The following is a 21,969-nucleotide window of genomic DNA, read 5'->3' on the forward strand; positions in this document are numbered from 1 at the left end:
GAATCCTTCTTATGCAAATGTTTGCCACTTTCCAATAATACCTCTTAAAAGATCGTTAACCTTCTTCGTAGCACACTCACTTCATTGGAAGATTCAGAATAACCATTAGTTGCATCCAAAATAAAACCTCACAGGCACACAGAGTAAGTCACCAAAGCCTGATTCCACGTGAGGAGTCTCAACTGTTCTTTGGTCTCCATCATTCCTCTGGTTCGTCCTCTTGCTCCTCCATGTATGTAGACACAGAAACAGCGCTGTAAGGGTCCAGCACCAGGTGAGCACAGCGAACAATGGTCACGAGCAAAAAGAAGCAAAGAAGGAAGAAAAAGAAGAGGGCGAAACCAAGATCCACATCCACTTCAAATCCTCTCAGAGGACCAACTGAAGGGTCCATGTTCACAAATGCACAAAATCCAAAAATGTGTTTCTACATCTCATCTGAATCCAGAAAAAAAAAATCCTGAAAAGTTTACCACCATTCCACCTCTGCTTTGTTTATCACTATTATTAACCTAAGCTGATGTCTTTTTATTGCCCAGTTCTGTTCTGCTGTTTCACCTTTTTTCCTCCAATGAGCCAAACACAGGCGTCTGTTTGGCACCTGTGGCCTCCTTGAATAGTTAATAGGGAGTTTGGTAACAAACAGGTCATTCCGGTGACTAGAACTCTCATGTATCTGTGTAGAACAGAAAAATTCAGAAAATTCGTTACATCTGCCTTTGAATTGCCTGAAAATGTAAGCTTTTACTGTGGTGTGCACACTCTGAAGTCATGCCAGTGTGCTTAAAATAAATATGAAACAGTTCACACACAGTTCTGCTCCAATGAACAACACTTAAAATTATTCCATGACAAAAATGTTCTAAAAAAAGTAGGAAGTGAAATGACAAAGAAGGAAAAAATGTTAGAGAAGAAAGAGGATATGATGCTTTTGCTGTAATCTAGTTAAGAGGGCTCAGAAACTGATCCTGAGTTTAAAAAAAAAACAAAAAACGGTGCAGGTTACCTAATAAATGCACAGGCTAAAAGTGAGGTGAGTATAGTCAAATAAAACCAAATACAGTAGAATAGGACAAACGGATGGGAAGCATTTGAGTTAAACATGATTCAGGTATATGTGCTGCATATTAAATATTTAAGTGTTCATGAGTGTCTTAAAATATTACATTTGTCTGTTGTTAGCCCTAAGTGGTGAAAAATTAAGATGGAAACTGACCCGTACTACTGTCGCATTGCTAACCGTTTTCTGCATGAATTTCTCATACTTTTTGTGTGGGATTTTTGCAATGACGGAAATATTTGAAATATTTCCAAACTGGTGGCATGGCCTTTTCTATTTTATCCAGTTTTCATTTTGTGCCATTATTCTTTTTTATTTTTAAGTCATGAGGCTGAGGCAGCAAGTGATTTAACAAGTTGTTGCTAGGCAACCAAAGACCAAGTTAGGTGATGCCATACACATTGCTTAAGTCACTGTAAGAGTTGAGCCACTAAAGCCTTTCCTCTGCCTACATCTCCCAGAATGCTGTGCGGTTCTGCATCAGAGTTCAGCGAATATTCTATATATTGAATATTGGACCAGAACCATCACGTCTATCACAATATAGATTACTGATTTATTGACCAACCCTGTGTCGTAGCCATTTACTTGGTTTGAATTTGATTATGCAACAATTGCATATTCATATTATTTTTAATGAAATTTTTAAGTGCAGTTTTCCTTTTTCCTTTTATTTTTATATGAATTGTGCTGTATCTCCATCTCTCTAAATATATACAAACTTTCCATTATAAAACATTTTGTGAAAATGTGGTGCTCAAAAAGAACAAAAACCACCAAGCCCTTCGGTCTTGACAATATAACAATTTAATACAAAAAACAACAAATATTTCTCTTAAAATTTCATAAACATATACAGTATATTTATATATTTGTGTTTCTAAGAGTGAAAAATAAACCTGTATACAGAGTAATCGGTTGCTTTGAACACAAAAATCATCAAAGAACGAACACAAATCACCAACATGCCATCCTTTGGAAGCTCAGAAAACACTCAATTATCTACACTGCAATTACATAGTCTGCTTTTACAAGTGTGTGAATGTTACACACAGACAAGGAAGAATAAAACACTTAACCTCAAATTCAACATTTTAAAAGTGAAAGATGTTTATCTCGCGTTGCTCCACTGTGAAAGCTGTCCAAAACACATCCTGTTGGCAAAAGTTGAGTCCTCACCCAAACATCATGAACAAAAAGAGAAAAACACTGAGGCAGAAACAAAATAACCTGTTTGTACATTCTCACATTTAGGTCCACTTGCTTGAATACCCTGATCTAACCGTAAAACAGCAACGCGAGAGAAGCGACGAATAGCTCAATAAAATACTCAAGAAGCATAATTAAAATCCGAAGATTACAATCACATCTCTGCATTTTAAAACATTAAAAAGAAAGGTAAAAATGGCTTTAAAAATATATGAATCCTGTCTGTCAATTATTGCTGCTGATTATTTTTTTTATACATATACATTTCTTTTACAAAAGGAGTACAAAAAGCCCCCAAATGTAGGGTAAATGACACAAGGCAGATACCCAACAACCTTTTGTTAATTATGCATAAATCTTACAAAGTCGCACACATGGGGGCTGTAGTCGTGTATCAGCAATGAAAAAATGTAAAATAAAAAGCCAGCAGAGAGACTGAATAAAAGATATGGTGCCGTCCACATGTGTTGTCAAAGTAACTCAATGGGTAAAGAAACTTTTATAGGTGAAGTCAGCCATGTATACGTTAAATTACATATAGATCTGCAGAATATTTAACGCTGTAAATCATGCAAATACATGCTGTGGATTCATAATGAATAAAAAAAAAAAATCTAATTAAATGAACATATATATTACTGCTATTTTCCAAGGTTTTAAATCATTCTCTGAAATACTTAGTATACCTGCTAAGGAGTAAAATAGGAAAATATTCTAGTAATCCTGAGAAAAATCACTGACATGTTGCAATAAAAGGCCATTTTATCTGTGTGTGTGTGTTTTCAAAGAGTGGCAGAGTGTATTTTCTTTTTCTTTTTTTGTGCAGTCCATCCACATGTGGTGGTGCGATTGTGCGTCTTATATCTTTCTATTCAAAAATACTAATATCACATATCTACAACACCGGTATGGAGCTTTGGGTAGTGCTAGCTGCAGCAATCTCTTACAATGATTGGAATATTGTGAAAATAATATCTCTGTTTTTTTTATAATGTTATTCTTTCACTTTCTACTTAATTTAGGTGCAGTAAAATATCCCTTCCTCTTTACCTGACTTACAGCGAGGCCACAGAAAGAAAGGGAAGACTGCCACTGTGAGGAGGAGGAAGAGTTCAGGAGCAGAAGATGTGAAGGAAAAATTCACCCAGGGGAGGAAGAAGAGAGGCGTAGCGCTGGTCACTCGTACGGCGGGTAGATGGCGATCTCAAAGTCGTCACTGTTAAAGGCGGCAGGCTGGTCTAGCATAGACAACACATCCTAAAACCAAACAAATAAAACAGAAGAACGACATTATTTCTAGAGACAGCAGAAAAGAGGGAGGTTTGTAATATAGAGTAAGTTGTCATTACTCACAGGAAATATGTCCTGCTGGTTTCCCTGAGCGTGAGGATGCTGCTCTCTGTTGTTCTGAGGATGCTGCTGCTGGCCCGGCCACTGAGGCCACACCCCCTCCGTCACTCGAGGTGGAAACTGGCCTCCAGACTGGGAAGTGTCTAAAAGCAGAGCACAGACTGGTGAGACTCGAGAGCATCACACACTTATGCACTAAACATGAAATATTACCAAAACCGGCTCCATTTATGCACCAGAATAACGTTAGTGGTAAAACTCAAATTGAGGAGGATGGAAGAGTAAAGAAATAAACCTGATGCAATTAGAAATAAATCAATTAATCACATGATAAATTGAAATGAGCTCAATACTTCCTAAAGTCCTAATTGGTAGTTTGGCCTGTTTTCTCTGTATGAGCCTAATGATTTATATTTTTTGAAGGGAAATTTTGTTTACTGATTTCATAATCCATTATATTATGGTAAAATTTCCATTTCATTTATGCTTTTTTTTATTTTGGATATTTAAAACGTTTCAGTGTTAATTGTTTTTTCTCTTCTTAAGGAGGGTAAAATTGCATGATTACGCTATTATGATATCACTTGAAAATGTTCATAAAATGACAATATTGTCATTAATAAAAGTAATTTTTAAGAATTTATCACCCCACAAAATTTGTAATTGTGACAGGCCTAGGCAGAAAAGTCAGAAGCCATTAGATATGGGGTGTTTTATAATTGAAATAGTCGAAAGTAGCAAAAGACCTTTTATTTGCAGGTATTGTGCAGTCTAATTTGGTTGCTCTCATAAATTGCCACTAGTTTCTACGGCCTACCGTAGCCGTTGGTGTTGAGGCTGGTGCGGGGATTCATCTGAGGGTAGTTTGTGCCGTTGGTGGGGGTGGGAGCGGCACCGGTGGGTATCTGGCTGAAGGTGTTAGAAGAGCCGCCTCCGAATCCTCCGATTGGAGGAAACTGCTGAGACATCGTCTTTGCTGCCTGCGGAGCAACCTGCTGGTTAGAGCAGAAACGGGCCGGCTTTGGTCAACGGGGTTCCCACAAACAAACATTTCAAACATTTAAGGTAAGATTTCAAACTTATCCAGAAACACACATTGGAGATAAAAACAACACAAATGACCTAAAGAAGACAGTTTCAATTCACTATAATGTGACTTATTACTGTTATTAATAATGTATTGTGATAATAGCTTAGATTCTGTATCAGGAACAAGAAAAACTAAAGCACAAAAAATTACATGTTTTGAAATGTCTCACACACTATACACCTGACTGGTATGAAAACAAAAAAGTTCCCCCAATTCCAATAATGTTTAACATATAAAATATAAGCAAACTGTTATTTAAATTACACGAATGAATATTCAAAATAAAATACATTATTGCTAAGTTTTCTGGCATTTATCGAATAGATTTAACCTGAAATAAGTAAAGTTTAGTCTGATTTAACTTCAGACAGTGAGAAAGAAAAAAATGTCTGTCCTTTTTTTAGGTGTATGAAAATATCTGGTTTACTTTGGTAAGAAACGCTTTTCAATTTTAGGGTGTTAATCAAACGTTACATTGGACTTCATTGCTAAACTGTGTAGTTTGAATATGAAGCACTTTAAGGACTTAAATACAGAAATCAAGCACTTTCCAAGCCTTGAAAACAACCAACTGAAATTCAAGAATTTTCAGGAATTTCAAGCCCTTGTATGAATCCCGGTTCAAGGACCAACAAGAAAAATAAATACAAGAAACCAATTAAAGACTAAAGTTATGGAACAAAACAAGGAGGAACAGAAAGCTGCTGGGTTACCTGGTTACTGAACTGCGGCCTGCCTGCAGGTCCTGGTGCAGGCCATCCTCCTGACGGTCCATGGAGGGGGCTGTTAGTGCTTGATGGGGTAACAGACTGCGGGGCGCCATTTTGGCGAGGCATGTGAGGCAGCATCTGCGGTGCCGAGTGCGCCGGCTGTGTCATCTGTGGCGGCATAGCGACTGGTCTGCAAAGACAATAAGCAGGATTGAGAACCCTGGTACCTGGCTTCCCTGAAACATAAAAATAATCATCATCTAAAATAATGTGCTTACTTATGTTTTATGAGGTATATTGACAGTGGAAGTTCTTACAATATCGGTACAGCTATCATTGGGGAGGATAGACAATGATAGCTGTTTAGAAGCCGCCAACTCTCCATTGACTTCACATGCATGAAGCCAACAGACCCAAAGATGTTCATCGTTACTTATGCTAACAGAGATAAAAAAGCTGGAGTGTCCTCTCTACAGAGTTGCATCGCAGAAACACCTCTCTCATACAGTGTGACGTTGCCTCTGCTACCCATACGAATAACTAATTACCATAGAAAGGTTTAGCTACAATGATTTAGCTTAAACCAGATTTAGCTAAACCTGATTTCCTATTTCTGATTAAATAGGAAATCAGAGTTTTTCTTGCTGAATTACAAAGTTAGACAGAGCTGGGACATTTGTTAGCTTGAAAGAATCTTATGAAAAACATTCTGGGAAATAGTGTTTGCATTTTTAGGGGTGCAAAAAGAAATAATGGACCGTACAAACTTTATAAGAAATTCATGTTTGGAAATCAGCCTCATAAACTAGTTGGTGAAGCTGTAATTTTTATCATCCGTCTTAGTTTGAACTGATTTTGTTGTTTTTCCGTCTTATTTCATCCTTAAAACCAACACAATAGCTGCCTCGCATTTGTAAATGATTTGTCTTAACGCTCAAATAGATATGAACCGTTCGTACATTTTTAAATTAAGCTCACTTGCACATTCCTCTGGACTGAAGTACACCATTTTTTTTATAACCATACAGTTTTAATGTTGAAATTTTGCCCTTAATGTACAGTATTTTTATTCTTTATTCCGTTTCTTTGTGTCGCTATATTTGCTCTGTTTGTCACTGTGCTGCTGTTCTTCTTAACCTGTTCTGCTGTCTTCTGATAGAAGGTGTCTGCTACATATTATTTCTCATTTTTAAGTTGCTTTGGGTAAGAACCTCCACTAAATCAATAACTATGAGCAAAGGCACACTGGCAGAACTGACAGTTTTCCTTACAAATGAACCAATTTCAAACAAAGAGCCAAGCCTAGTTCACTCTTATATGTGCAAAGGTCCAGACATGAAAACTCTCTGGCAGGTTAAAAACATATCAGTCTAATAAATCTTTCCACAGCACATTCACAGGAAATAATGCGTTTTCAGACACCAGGTCATTTGCAAAGCTCCCATTGGGCAAAAAGCAAGCAGTTAATTTTCTGGAGGTTGAGAACAAAATGTGCACGTAAACACGCAGACACGCTTGTTTATACAAAAGACACCCACCTGTATGAGTCATTGGAGCGACCAGCAGAAAAGTTGTTGGTGTAAATCTGAGTGGAAGGCGTCGAGTTGGTCGGCATGCCCTTGGTCTGATCTGACCCTGGGAAGATGGGCGGATAGATCTCCTGCTTCTCTATGGTTTTGCTGTGGTCCGGCCCCACCGCTACCACTGGCTGCACCGGCATCTGAAACAACAAAACAACAACAAAAAGTTCCAATATGGGCTTAAAACGGCGGATAAAAATTGTGATCTGTTAGATTGAATCAAAATGTGACTATTTATGGGGACAAATATTTAAATGACACATTAAATTGCAATTTTTCTATTAAGGTTATTAATTTATTTTGAATAAACAATCTAAATTTATTTGGTAATAAATCTTAAATCTCTGGTCTAAATCAAGCAGACTAAGAAATATTGAACCAATCATCCCGCTGCATCGACCAAAGCAAATTTTAGACTTGTTAAATGATAACAGGAATTCAGACTGTGACAAATATAGTTAGTTCTGGATTCTTGTCTAAAATTTGCATGCAATGTTCATAGTTTTGAAAGGTGACAACATTTCACCGTAAATATTGCTGTAACACTCCACAAGAACAACACTGCACATGTCAATTTGTAGTTAGAAAAATACAAAAATAAAAGTTGCACTCTTCAAGGTAAATGTGTTTGTTTTAAATATCCTAGGATTTTTTTGTAAAATGAGTGTTATATTTTCGTTTAATAGTCTGTGGCTGCGCAAATCTGCTTGCTCAGAGTGACTACAAGAGGCGGCCGTATCAGAGTCCAGAACCAGTTATCAGTTTGCCGAATCATCAGAGTTGTGACAGGGTTACTTTATAGAGCACAGTGTTTTTCCATGACTCTTACTCAAACATGGTGACAACATTCACTAGATGTTCAGGTCTAAACAGCCTTTGCAAACATTGTTTATTATAAACAGACTGATCAGCTCTGTTTTGAGCTCCTTTCAGTTGTTTTAGGGCATCTTATCACTTTAAATCCAAATAAGTTGTTGATGGTCCCAACTCAATGTTTACACTCTCACAGTGAAAATGGCTGCAAACAGATGCGCAGTTATACATCTGTACATCTTTGAAAAGCAGAAGTGGAGCCTCCTACCCAACCAACAAGTTTGAAGCAAGTGGTTTTTGGATGGTAAGTCAACAGCAAAACATTTGTCTTTTCCAGCAGCTATCGAACGTCGCAAAAAGCAGAAAATCAAGCTGACCATTACATGCTGCTCTGGTTGCTAGGTGACGGGCTGGGATTGCTAGGTAATGGCGCAGTGATCCGGTTGTGACTCTGCATACAGGAGGTTTTTGAAATGGCTCACTTTCCAGACTCCAAAAAACATCAACTTATTACACACAAAAAAAACCCTGCTTTTATTTGTTCTTTTTAAGAGCTTTGGCCGTTTTTGGAAAGACCCAAAAGAACGTATAAAAACACAAGCGAAATGTGAATTTTGTGTAATAGGTCTCCTTTCAGAAACAGCACATTTAAGGTGAAGTTTCATCAGGCAATTTGAGACGTTATTAATGAAACCAACCCTGTGTTGAAAGGGGATATTGGTGATATCTTGCGGAAACTGATTGAGAATTGTAGCCGTCAGTGCTCCGTACCTGTTGCTGGATATTGATTGGTCCCGCCTCATACATCCCATCTCTTGTTGCCCCTCCCTCCAGATCGGCCTGCTGCTGCTGCTGTTGTAGCTGTCTGAAAAAACAAACACAAAAAAAGGACTTCTGATTGCTGTCCACCGGGAATTAACTCATTTGTTTTTTTTTCCTTCCCTTCACTGATGAGCGAGAAATCCCCAAACACCGCAACCCGCCACCGGTAATCATAAACAATCACAGGAGAGGTGAAGAGAAAGTCTGTTAAACACATTTATAACTGAGGTTAGGGCTGGGTGATACGGCTTAAAAATAAAATCTTGTTTCAATCATCCCTTCTGTGAGTTATGCAAAGGAATATAGTCATAATATTAGCAGAATAAAGATGCTATTTTATCAGAAGAATGCCCTAAAATTACAAGAAAATAGTTGTTTTAAGAAGAAAGCTTGGATAATTAATTTTAGGTTACTTTTTGTGTTGGAGTTCTCAAAATTACAACTTTATTCTCGTAATATTTCAACTTTCTTATGATACGACTGTTCTTGTAACATTATGACTTTATTCTCATTTAAAAAAAAACTAGCCTGAGTCTTATATTTTGCCAAAGAGTTGACTTGAACTTAAACTTAGCTATAAAAAAAGACGCTTGTCAAACAAGATGGCCAACCTTGGGTGTGCTGACATCACTCTGAATTATGGACACCAAATAAGTGGATTGGTGAAAAATAAAATCCAGATTTTCCAAAAATTAAATCTTCAAAAAAGCAAAAAATTTGATTAATCAATGAAATCAATTTATTGCCCAGCCCTAACTGAGATGCTACACCACTTCTATAAAAGGTTTGTCTGAGAACTACATGTAAAGCTTGATAAGACATGCTTCTTCTTTTTTTTTTTTTTTTTTTTAAATGCAGTTATTAAAGCTCAATACAAATGAAGGAAGGGAGGAAGAGTCACCCAGAACGGAAAATGAGAAACCAAAAATTAGAAGAACTTTAGCCTGCTACAGACAGCTACAGACTCCCAGAAAGCAGCCGCCCCTCGCGCTCCCTTAAGGTGGGAGGAAAGGCTCTTCAGGCCCGATCTCACCTGGCGGCCATCGGGCCTGGGCTGAGCACAACAGGATGGCCGTTTGGGCTGCTCTGAGCCAGGGGCATTGGAGCCCCGGGGGAGGAGATGAGAGTGAGAGGGTCCTGGGTTGAGTTTCTGATGCCCAACAATCATTGTTGGATGAAGAGCAGAAGTGTTGGGAGAGAATGATCAGAGTTTGGTTTTTATCAAGACGTTGAGTTTGAAGCTTAGGAGGAACTGGGGACTGAGGGAAATCGATATGCATCCAAACAAAGCCAACATTTCACAACAGCCAACATTTCATAACTTCCACTTTTTCACTATCTATTCAGTTGAGTAATCTGGCAGCGCGTGTTACTCACTTGACATTGACATTGGTACAGATGATGTACTCGATCTCCTCTGAAAAGGGGTTCTGGAAGGTGAAGGAGCTCGTTCTCATCAGCATCCAGTCTCTCGTTTTGGCCCGGAACCGAAACATGACCGACAGAACCTGGCCTTTCAGCTTAACCACCTGAGGACGCAAACCGAACCGTCAACCCATCCAACAGCAGAATCATTAAAAAACGCTCATTTGTAAGAAATCATTTTTATGCTTTAGATTTATTTCAAGAATTTTCATTTTTAAATGCAAATTAGAAATCTGCTGAAAAGTAAATGTCATTAACTCAATCCAAAAAAATAACTTCCTGAAGATGCAATACTTACACAGTGACATATGTAACGCATTCATTTCAGTTTCATGAGTACAGCCAATTAAAATCCAAGATTTTGTTTCTTGAAATAAATAAAAAACCGAAAACGATGTTTAAGAAAGAAATGTGAATCATTTATATTTTAGTCCACATCATGATCATGAACACCCTCAAAGGTCCGGTTTTGGCAGAATATATTGATAAAACTCATTAACCAGCAATTGAAATATTAATAAATAACGGTTTCTGTAGAAACTACATAAGACTGAAAATCTTTTCAAATTGACTGTAAACAGATAAACAGATTTGATTTGCTTGATAAAGTAATATTTAAGCACACATCTTATCATGTAGGTTCTGTTTATGTGGCTCCTTTAGAGCCTAGAGGACCACATAAAAACTTACGGTGGGCTGGATTTGGCCCCCGGCACTCGAGTTTGACTCGTGTTTTAAGAGTTATCCAAGATTCAAAGTTCCTACAACTGTAGTCCTTATTAAAGAAAAACACTTTTTTTCTTCCATGCAACTTTCCATTTGCATGTACTTAAAGACTCTTCTCTAACAGCCTCTGTGGCTTTTCTTCCTTTTGGGAGGGCTTAGTGACACAGTAGCCGAATCAGCATTCTTCCCCATGACTTCATCATGTCTGTATTAAAGAAAATCCCCTTTTCTTTTTTTTTTTATTGGTCTTATGGATTATTCAAATGTTCTGGGAAGCTGGAGACTTGTAATGAATGCAATCCATATTTAAAAACCAACTGAAAAATGCTTGAAATATATCACTGTGTGTACAAGAGTCACTTCTTGGGCTGAATTACTTAAACTTTTCAAAGGTATTCTAATTAATTGAATTGCACCAGTATATTTACGCAATCTGTAATTTTTCCAGCTTCCTCGATGAACACAGAGACATGCTGACCACGATTAAAGGGAAACGTCTCATAAGACGAGCATCTGATATACTCGTCAGTAAGAAAAACCAAAATGGGAAGTTCAAGTTTATATGAAAGGAGAAAAATTAGTTTTCCAATTTGCACAAGTTTACCAAATTGCAACAGTATATATTTAAAATGTATTACAATAGGTATTATTACAATACTCTTAAAGTATATACTCTTAAAGTATATTACTCTTAAAAGGCACAAATGTAGTAACAGGAACAAGAATTTTTAAAAAATGAAGTGAGATCAAAATGCAAGATATTTTTAGTACCTGGTCAAAACTGTCTCTCAGCAAACCCTGGTCTTCAGGGTGTGAAAAATCTAGAATATTCTTCCCCAGTAATTCCTGCGATACAGAAACAAAACTTTAATTGGTTTAAAATAAAGTTGAAGATATTTTAATGGAGGTGATGGTTTACCTGGGGCTGGTAGCCGATCGAGGTCAAGCAGCGATGATCTACGAAGGTGAACATGCCCTGGCAGTTGTGGCGGGAGATGAACTCTACAGGAACGCTGATGCTGTTTAGGTCTGTGTCACCAGGGCAACAGGTGACCTGCAGAAAATGGGGAGAGGTAATGAAAAGCAGAACACAGCAACCCAGGACAACAAAGCAGGGATTTCCTGATCCATATCAGAGTCTCTAAGCCCAACTTTCTCTACCTGCCGTAATAACTTTGCTAATTTTCTCGGAAAAATTGCTTTGTTGATCTAGCAAATTAGGATTTTCCCCCCAATGTCTAAATACCAGCGTAGGAGTTTCTAAAGAACCAGCTATATAGTTATAAATAAAATGCCCAAACCATGTTCTTCATGGCATTATAATTATTTACTGTTTCTACTGTTTTATGCAACCGAAAGCTCATCCAGCAACAGAAATCACAGATTAGCTTATCCTGTAAATGTTAGTGTATGCTATTTGTTATCCCGACTAATAAAAGAAACAATTGTGTGATTTCAAAAGCTTGTAAAGGTCTTAAACATAGACATAAACATGCCTCTCTTTGCAAGCCAAACATAAAATGGCTTGCAAAGATTGACTGCATCAAACGGCCAAGTTTACGACTTGTTGCTGCAGAAAAATTGTCTCAGATCTTTCTGATCTGCAGCATATCTGCTGCTGAGAAGCACAAGAAATAATGATCCAGAAGGAGATTTGTTTATTATTTTATAGCATTTTAAAGCTGTTTAGAACAAATTTCTGCTTAGGTCATCTCTACGACAAAGTTTCATACTATATTATTGCTTCAAGAAAAAAACCAAAAAAACAATGTCTATAAGCAAGATACATTTTCAGTTCTGCTTGTTTAGTTTCATGAGGTTATTTCATTACAAATCTTTGTTAAAAAAAACTAAATGTTCTCAGACTTTAGGAACTTTTAGGAACATTAATAATTGTTCATGATTTATTTTATGAAAGCTTCAATAACGTAAAATTAATATATTTCAAAACAATTACATTAACTTTATTCTTAATCCGTCTGAAATATTTTTTATTTAATCTGTCATGTAACATATTGCCTTTAAAATTACCTTTGAGAGAAAAGTTTATAGCCATCTATGTTGTTTCATACCTGTAATCTCCCAATGGCAACTAGACAGTAGCGACTCCCCTGATTGTTGTCTGCTTCATCGTCTGTTAATGATACACCTGAAATACAAATAATAACCAAAACAGAACAAATTAAATCCACTATTAAATATTGTGACATTTATCACAAGCAAATCGATATTTGCTTGATTTACCCGCGGGGGGCCAGGATTTAACGTATCCTGTACAGTGGACCACAACGTACTGGGGTTCCCCTTCCTTGGGTGTTCCTAAACCATTCCTGGTGTGAAACAAGAAACACAAAAAGCCTATTTACAACTGAAGTTCAGTTTACTGTTAACATGGATCCAATCTGCACTAATTCGAACAGAAATGTGAGTGTCTGCTCACCTGTTCCTACTCCTGAAAAAGCTGAGCCTGTTCATAGACATTGGTTCCACTGGGCATGTTCCACACCTGCACAAAGACCATTGTAGTACATATCCAAGCATCAAGCTTTGCACAAAAAGTCATTTGATTTATTTATAACGTGCAAGTCTAACCTCATTCTGCAGATGAATGATCGGCGCGCCCCCATTGTCATTCTAGCTGATGACTGCTGACTCTCCTTTTTCACAGTTCCTGTCTTCAGGTCCAACATCCTCCCTTTAAAAGCACAGGAAGCTGAGAAGTTAACATTTTTATTTTTTCACCTTGAAAAGGCTTTTTACGTCTTACAATACCCGTGTTGTTGTTCTCCGAAGTGGAGAGCTGCTCCCTGAGCTTTTCTGTGTCGTCTGGGTGGAGCTGATCATAAAGAGAAGATCCCAGCCATTCAGACTGCAACTGGTTAAGTACAGGTGTGACCGAGTCCGAGACGTAAACAACACGGCCCGTCTCGCATGATACCACGAACAGGAAGCCGTCCGCTGCTTCCAAAATGAGGTGCTTAAGTTCCTGTGGAAAACAAAAAAAATAATAAATTAATAGCACGTAGAAGTCGAGGAAGTTGAAAATATTACAAAAGCAAACAAAGTTAGCCTATAATCTACATCAATCTAGATTATTTATGATCGTGTGCTGCTTCCACGGGATCAACATGTGCTTGTTTTCACCTGAGCATGGGTCAGTTCTAAGTTGAAGAAAACTGTAAACTATTCCATTCCTATGATTTAACTCTTTTCAGTGTGATACCAGAAAAATAACAGGAGTAACCAGAGTTTTCTGGAGCATAAAGCAGCACAGTTAGCGCCCCACCCACACCTGCTGCTGCACACCATCAGTCATCTACTTAAGCCGAGGCTGTCATATGGATACCTTTGCTCACACGAAAATACGTTTGGATGTTTGGGAATATTTTGAGTTGTGAAAAACAGTGTTATTCTTATTAAGGTGACATACAGCTGGGAAACTATGAAGAGGAGAATACTCTGCACAATAAACATGTTTAAATACAGCTAACATTAACATAACATTATTAGAACTTTAATGACAGAAATTGTTTTTGCAGCAGTATTAATACTTGTGTTTCTTTTATAAATAGAAATTGCAGTTAAATCATGTTAAATAACTACTAATATCATGATACTGTAAAACGGTACAACTATTATTTAAGATAATGTCTTGACAATCTCATACTAGCTTATGCTGAGAGCTATAATGTTAAAAAAGTCTTGCAAAAAGTCACAAGGCAGCAAAAACCTTTTCTTTGTTTACCTTAAATATTTTCTGGACGCCCAACACAATTTTAAAAAATAAATTCTGTTTTGTTTAGTCATCAGGGGGAAGGGGAAAAAAACTGGAGTTCAAACCTCTATGGAATATATAACAACTGACCACGATGTGAAAATATTAACAAGTAGCTTTTTCAGTATTACTTTCAGTCTTCCTTTATTCTGTATCGACTGATCTCAGCGAGTGAACTGCAGCCAACCTGTGATATCTGCGTCTTGAATGGCTCAGGTTGTAAGTAGAGTGTAATCAAGAATATAACTAAAATGTTTTTAAAAAGTCCACAGAAAAACTGAGTGGAGATAAAATTACAAGAGCCACAGATATCAAGTTGAGCAGCTGGCATTGAAAACATAATGAAAGATGAGCAACTTGGGAGATTTCTACTGCAACCTAAGCTTACTTAGACACTTCTCTGTGTCTGGCTGGCCTTTCCTCTGTCTGGAATGATAGAGGTGGGATAGGCTGCTCTGCAGGTGCATGCATCAGTGAATGAAGCTGTTCTGCAGGAAACCTCACTGAATTAAAAGTGACCCTGTTTAAACTCTAAATGAACAGTTGGCATGCTACTTATACAGCTTCAATGGATGGCTAAAGATCTGATCATAAAATCTGCAATAAAAGAGGAAATTTGAGGAAATCATGCACATTTAATAATAAACAAGTAGCAATAGTGAAAATATTTTGTGATGTGACTAGAAAAGAAATTGTGTTCTTCGTAGGGTTGATTTTGTCTTAATTAAATGACGCTTTACAACTAAACAGTAAAAAACATTTGCATGTGACAACCGATGTATATATACACCGTGTGGTTGGTTAGTGGCTTGAACACAAGTCGACCAAGCATGCAGTGTTTCACAGCTTCCATTTTCATACCTGATCGCTGAGAAAAGAAGGTTTGTATGACCCGTCGGCATTAGTATTGGCGTTTCCTCTGAGAGACTTCATGTGAGAGACTGCCATTCGCAGGATGGTCAGCTTGTCTGGTTTCCGTGCCAACGCGCTGCACGAGGGAACCATGTCCGACAGTTCTCCGATGTAGGCAGACATCTTGTTCCGCCTCCGCCTCTCAATCTCACTGTGATTCTCCCTGGAGCAAAGAAATGGGTTGGTAGGAATGGAGAGAAAAGCAGTGATTGAAATGGGGAAAACAGACGAGGAAATGGGCAACGTGGAGCAGTTTGGAGTTGCAACATAATCGTGGAAACTAAGAAGAGGAGCTGGGAATGAAAGAATGTAAGAGAAGTCATGGACGCGTAAAAATATAATAAAATAAATGAGTGCGGTGGAAGATTTGTAAGTGAGAGAGAGAGAATGTCTGGCCTTTGGAAGCCAGATTGTGTGACTAAAGACAGCAAGTGCAGAAAGAGAAAGACCCTTCAGTCGTCCTGAGAGGGAGGGAGACAAAAGGGACAAAGAACAGTTGCTCAAGCCAAAGGGATTACCAGAGTGAAAGACGACCCAGACTGAGCAGTGTGGTTAGTGACACATAACACAAGGACAGGCTGCGAGAGACGACCGGCTGCCTTTCTGACAAGCACCAAAACAGATGCAGAGAGACAAAAAAAAAAAAAAAGTACTGTTAATTTTGTCAAATTTGCTGTCAAAATGACAATGTGCTGGGATCCCTGCAGGACAGGATAGTATCTGATCATTGCATTCCATATAAATATGGATACAAGCGGGAGAGGGAATCTTCCTCGGTGCTACATGCCATACCTGGCTAGTTTTTCCTTATCTGCAAAACTCTGATCTTCTTCCAGAAACCTGGAAATAAAACCAGCCTACTAAAGCACCGGCCCAGAAGTTACTACCGAAATAAAAAAAAGAGAGGTGCAACACATAACAAAATGAGAAAAAAACCCAAAAACTTAAAGTAGGAAAGAGAGTGGGGGTAATGGCTGTTTTTATTGAATCCCATAAACAGCCTCCAATCACATCCTGTTCTCCCGATTTAGCACCGTACCTGGCAAAGCGCTCTTTTTCATTGCTGGAGCCTCCCGTTTCATCATCAAATCTGACAAAGCAGAAAGAAAACACTGTTAACACAGCAGCTCAGGATATTCAAACATGAACATTTTCATTTCACCAAGCCAAATCTGACTCGCACATGTTCTGTGTCCTTGACATTTTCTAGGCTAGATGGAAAAAAACCCATCTGCATAAATGTCAACAGTGGACAAACAACCACTTTAAGAGGTGCAACCAAGGTCATGAACTAATTCTCATCAGTCTGTGTAGCAGCCATGTTTATATTAAAATTGCAAAGCTCTTACTTCTGTGCCACAGAAACTTGTAAATCAACAGAAATATACAGCACCTAAATATGTGAACAGTTAGCTGCTCATATTGTCAAAATCATTTATTTAATTCATGCCTATTAAAGGAGGCATTCATGCAGCATTGGAGGTTAGATCATTTACATTTGCTGCCTGGGAGGGAACACTTCCTGATAAATTTGTTCTTTCAAAGCTCAATTTCATCCCAACTCAACTTCCAATCAGTTCAAAAATGTTTTGCACATAGATACTTAACTATTGTGCTCCAATGTATTCATATAGAATATAAAAATCAGCAAATCATATCTACCATTAAGAGGGTAGAGAGAGTCAATAGACATAGATTCATAATCTATCATATTTTCACAAAGAAGAAATTAAAGAGTGTTTTCAGACTATATTAAATTAGATGTGAAGCATTTTTTAATCTCTTTGATCAATAAAGTTACTTAACCACAACCAAAAACAAATGGATTTGCCATAGTTTAACTACATCAGGACAAATTATTTATTTACAGGTATAAAACTGGAGTAGGAATGGATGAAATTTTAATTCATAGATATAAAATAGAGAGGCAAACTGTCCAGAAACCAAAGGGTTAACATTCTCACCAAAACTGCTATTTATGCTTAATAATGTTATGCATGCTAATCACTAAATTAAGATACTACCTACATTTTACAATGCCAATTTGATAATTTTCTCTTTGTTATACATTTTAGTAAAACTTTCACTTAATTATCCTACTCAGCTGTACATTTTTTGCATTAAAATATGCCATTTCTAATAACTGCACTGTATTTTTAAAAGGTGTAAATGTGTCCCTTACTGCAACTGCATGTTAGTCCCAGCGTATGTTTTTTTTTTTTTTTTAATTTTCTGTGAATCTACACGTCTCATCTTGCTTGACACTTTGCTGCTGGTACATGTGAATTTCTCCACTACAGAACAATACAGCTAGTTCTTTTCTTTTATCTGATCTAACAAACTAATTAACGACTACTCATTAAGCCAGAAAAAAAAACACTATTTGAAGGTCTTACAACCGCTAGAGTCACAAGAGTTGTACAGGCACGTCAAAGCTTTACAAAACCAGCAACAAGAAATCTGGCACAAAACTCTAATTAGAGAATTAAGGAAGCCGTATATATTTGGTGTTTTACTGCACAGTTTCGAAATCTCTACACTAGTAATATGAAATCAATCACAATCTCATCTGTCTTCCTAGAATGCATCTGATAGTCTCCAGTTATCTAGATTGTGATCAAGTGGAGCTGAACCGGTCTTGTGCGCTATTCGGTTCCCCTGCGAAAATCTGTTCCCCCTGTGTCGGGAGCGCGCATTACAGCCGGAGAGGCGGATCTGACCATTTTCACGGCGCTTCTGATCGATTTCTCGGTAAAAACAACTCAGTTAATCATGTCAAGCTTGTAACATTTAGTTTAATCGGCAGCTATTGTTTACAAAATTGTAAAAATAATTAAATAAACGAGGTCTTTTTACGCTGTTTTGTGTTATTTTAAACGCCAAGAGAATCGGTCTTTTTCTAACTTTTGTCACTTACGCCTGACAGAAATAAAAGTCAGTCAACACTTAGTGTGTATTTATAATTTTTCATTGCTGATATAAGACGATTGCTGAAAGCATGGCATAATTATTAAGACTTCCTGAAAAGACGAAAGCGTGGACTTTCTGGTAAATCCCGTTCTAATGTAAAATATGACAGATTACTGTAGTAAGGGCATTTCTAGTATACTGCAGGCTATCACACATAACAATTTTTGAGAATTTGGCAACAGTTGCCCTTTATTCCCAAACGTTATGGGGGGAGGAGAGTAGAGAATGAATATTTCAGCTGCCTGAAATAACCTGTTCCCCTCCATAACATGGGAACAAATTAATTCACCAACAAGGCCTTAACTCTGTTTATTCCTCTTATCATCAACAATAAATCCTGTGAATTTGGTAACATTTGCTCTTTATTTGACAAAGTTATGAGGGGGGAACCATATATTTCAGCTGCCTGAAATAATCTGTTCCCCTCCATAACATGGGAACAAATTAATTCACCAACAAGGCCTTAACTCTGTTTATTCCTCTTATCATCAACAATAAATCCTGTGAATTTGGTAACATTTGCTCTTTATTTGACAAAGTTATGAGGGGGGAACCATATATTTCAGCTGCCTGAAATAATCTGTTCCCCTCCATAACATGGGAACAAATTAATTCACCAACAAGGCCTTAACTCTGTTTATTCCTCTTATCATCAACAATAAATCCTGTGAATTTCACATCAAATCACATCAACAGTAATATTTATTATAACCATCTTAGATTTCAAAATATCAAATAATTAATTGCTTCAAACGATATATAGACAAATAATGACCAACAGTTTCAAAATTCACAGGGTTTGCTTATTTTTTCCCATGTTATGGAGGGGGAACAGGTTATTTCAGGCAGCTGAAATATATGGTTCCCCCCTCATAACTTTGTCAAATAAAGAGCAAATGTTACCAAATTCACAGGATTTATTGTTGATGATAAGAGGAATAAACAGAGTTAAGGCCTTGTTGGTGAATTAATTTGTTCCCATGTTATGGAGGGGAACAGATTATTTCAGGCAGCTGAAATATATGGTTCCCCCCTCATAACTTTGTCAAATAAAGAGCAAATGTTACCAAATTCACAGGATTTATTGTTGATGATAAGAGGAATAAACAGAGTTAAGGCCTTGTTGGTGAATTAATTTGTTCCCATGTTATGGAGGGGAACAGATTATTTCAGGCAGCTGAAATATATGGTTCCCCCCTCATAACTTTGTCAAATAAAGAGCAAATGTTACCAAATTCACAGGATTTATTGTTGATGATAAGAGGAATAAACAGAGTTAAGGCCTTGTTGGTGAATTAATTTGTTCCCATGTTATGGAGGGGAACAGGTTATTTCAGGCAGCTGAAATATTCATTCTCTACTCTCCTCCCCCCATAACGTTTGGGAATAAAGGGCAACTGTTGCCAAATTCTCAAAAATTGTTATGTGTGATAGCCTGCAGTATACTAGAAATGCCCTTACTACAGTAATCTGTCATATTTTACATTAGAACGGGATTTACCAGAAAGTCCACGCTTTCGTCTTTTCAGGAAGTCTTAATAATTATGCCATGCTTTCAGCAATCGTCTTATATCAGCAATGAAAAATTATAAATACACACTAAGTGTTGACTGACTTTTATTTCTGTCAGGCGTAAGTGACAAAAGTTAGAAAAAGACCGATTCTCTTGGCGTTTAAAATAACACAAAACAGCGTAAAAAGACCTCGTTTATTTAATTATTTTTACAATTTTGTAAACAATAGCTGCCGATTAAACTAAATGTTACAAGCTTGACATGATTAACTGAGTTGTTTTTACCGAGAAATCGATCAGAAGCGCCGTGAAAATGGTCAGATCCGCCTCTCCGGCTGTAATGCGCGCTCCCGACACAGGGGGAACAGATTTTCGCAGGGGAACCGAATAGCGCACAAGACCGGCTCAGGCCTGATTCTGGTCCACAGTTAATGACTGAAAACGACTTGACAAAAAACTGACAGATAAATACCTTATCATCTTGCTTCCGTCATCGTCATCAAAGTCCTGCCTGTAATGTGAAGTATAAGATGGGATATTTATGGTTGGTCCTCAGAAGAATGAGGAGAGCAGCTACAGGACATTTCTAGTGAAGGACTTACGCTGCCCGTCTTTTGTTGGTCCCCTTCGGTCCACCAGCACCGCCGTTCTGGGTCCCACTTGCTCCCATATCCAGACTATGGTCTGCTAGGTCTATTAATAACACAGCGACGGACAGACTCAATGTAGCGGAGATGACAGGTGATTTCCTTTTATGCTTACACCGCTGAAAATGAAACTGTACCTCCAGTAGGACCACACGCTTAAAAGACTCTGAAATTAACCCCCAAATCAACGACAATTTACTCTTGATTAAGACCGTTTGATAGCAGAGATATCGCGACACATGACTAGCTCGACAGCTACAAATAACATTAGAAATACACAACATCTGGAGGGAGTTAACTGAGAGCAGCTAAGTCAAAATAGATTTATTTTATTGTCTCCAATATGCTAGCCGTGCAAATATATTCAATTTAAATCTATTTAAACTACGCGACAGGCATTTTAATTAAAGGCACTAGAAGCCAGTAAGCTGCCAACTTCTTGTGCAACGATCAGCTAGGCTTACCTTAGCATTAGCCTCTATGCTAAGCTAACTTAGCATTTGCTGTCACGCTATCTTTAGATAAGTGTTTACATAAGAAGTACTGATAGAAATACCTCAAAATGGATTAACAACTGCAGGGTCCTGTAGCTTAGCTGTCAACTTGACTTTGACTTCTCCTTACCTGGATTTGAAGAGGACATATCCGCGTTGAACAACATAAACAAATAACTTCTTTTACAGCGGAAAAAAAATCATCTAACTCTCCGCCCTCTCTCCCCCACTGACTAAGCTGACTTCGGGCCGACCAGTGCGGATTTCTCTCACTTTTCCTTAAAAAGACCCAGAGCCATGACTGATGGTACTTCAAAGCTACGGGAAATTTTCACACACGATTCCAAAGTGATAATTAATCCCTGTCACTACCCCCGTTTTCCTGTTTTCAACCCGTTTAAACCCCCCTTTCTATGTAAGATGGCGTCTCAAACTGCATTTCTTTCTCCGATTCCTATTGGACGCTAGTCAGATGGATACTAATAACGTATTTGTTTTTCACGCTTCTCATTGGACACCACTTAGAAAGCCACTAGTGACGTAATATTGGGAAGCCCAAATTTTCGAGAAGGACCCAAGTACACCTCGCTGCAGCAAACAGAAAGGGGCGGGGACGGACTACTGTCAGTCTCATACCTTATATGGAAATGGGACCATTGCATTCCGGAAATGAAGGGGGCGCTAGTGACACTATTTTCTGTACCAGCCGTGTTTTAATAATTATAATAATAACGCGTTTTATTTGACAACGCCTTTCAAAACACCCAAGAACACTTTCATCATTAAAAATACAAATTAAAATTAATTTACATGTTTTGGTGAGTTTGCAGATTAAGGTAAAAAATTTTTTTTTAAAAAGCAACATAGCATGTT

At 37.7% G+C, this 21,969-nt stretch overlaps 2 protein-coding genes across 5 annotated transcripts; both read right to left on the reverse strand.

Moving 5' to 3' along the window:
• Window positions 1–199: 199 nt before the first annotated feature.
• LOC114142231 (cortexin domain-containing 1) lies at window positions 200–651 on the reverse strand. The gene is made up of 2 exons (XM_028013381.1): window positions 645–651; window positions 200–381 (listed from the first exon to the last, which is right to left on the reverse strand). The coding sequence occupies exons 1-2, from the start codon at window positions 649–651 to the stop codon at window positions 200–202; spliced, it is 189 nt and encodes a 62-aa protein (XP_027869182.1).
• A 1,200-nt stretch (window positions 652–1,851) lies between these two features.
• Window positions 1,852–21,514, reverse strand: arnt (aryl hydrocarbon receptor nuclear translocator). Of its 4 annotated transcripts, none has more exons than XM_028012615.1 (20): window positions 21,227–21,514; window positions 20,558–20,648; window positions 20,428–20,466; window positions 16,512–16,562; window positions 15,422–15,635; window positions 13,558–13,771; window positions 13,378–13,480; window positions 13,226–13,291; window positions 13,030–13,115; window positions 12,858–12,934; window positions 11,705–11,839; window positions 11,557–11,631; window positions 10,012–10,163; window positions 9,668–9,784; window positions 8,584–8,677; window positions 6,958–7,139; window positions 5,423–5,609; window positions 4,437–4,611; window positions 3,623–3,762; window positions 1,852–3,526 (listed from the first exon to the last, which is right to left on the reverse strand). In XM_028012615.1, the coding sequence occupies exons 1-20, from the start codon at window positions 21,261–21,263 to the stop codon at window positions 3,446–3,448; spliced, it is 2,316 nt and encodes a 771-aa protein (XP_027868416.1). In that variant the 5' UTR covers window positions 21,264–21,514; the 3' UTR covers window positions 1,852–3,445. The 4 variants fall into 4 exon arrangements, with proteins under 4 accessions (XP_027868416.1, XP_027868415.1, XP_027868417.1 ...); XM_028012614.1 differs by having other exon boundaries at window positions 4,437–4,614; window positions 21,227–21,513; XM_028012616.1 differs by having other exon boundaries at window positions 4,437–4,614; window positions 21,159–21,273.
• Window positions 21,515–21,969: the final 455 nt, after the last annotated feature.

This window comes from Xiphophorus couchianus, chromosome 3, assembly GCF_001444195.1.
Source record: "Xiphophorus couchianus chromosome 3, X_couchianus-1.0, whole genome shotgun sequence".
NCBI classification, from domain to species: Eukaryota; Metazoa; Chordata; class Actinopteri; order Cyprinodontiformes; family Poeciliidae; genus Xiphophorus; species Xiphophorus couchianus.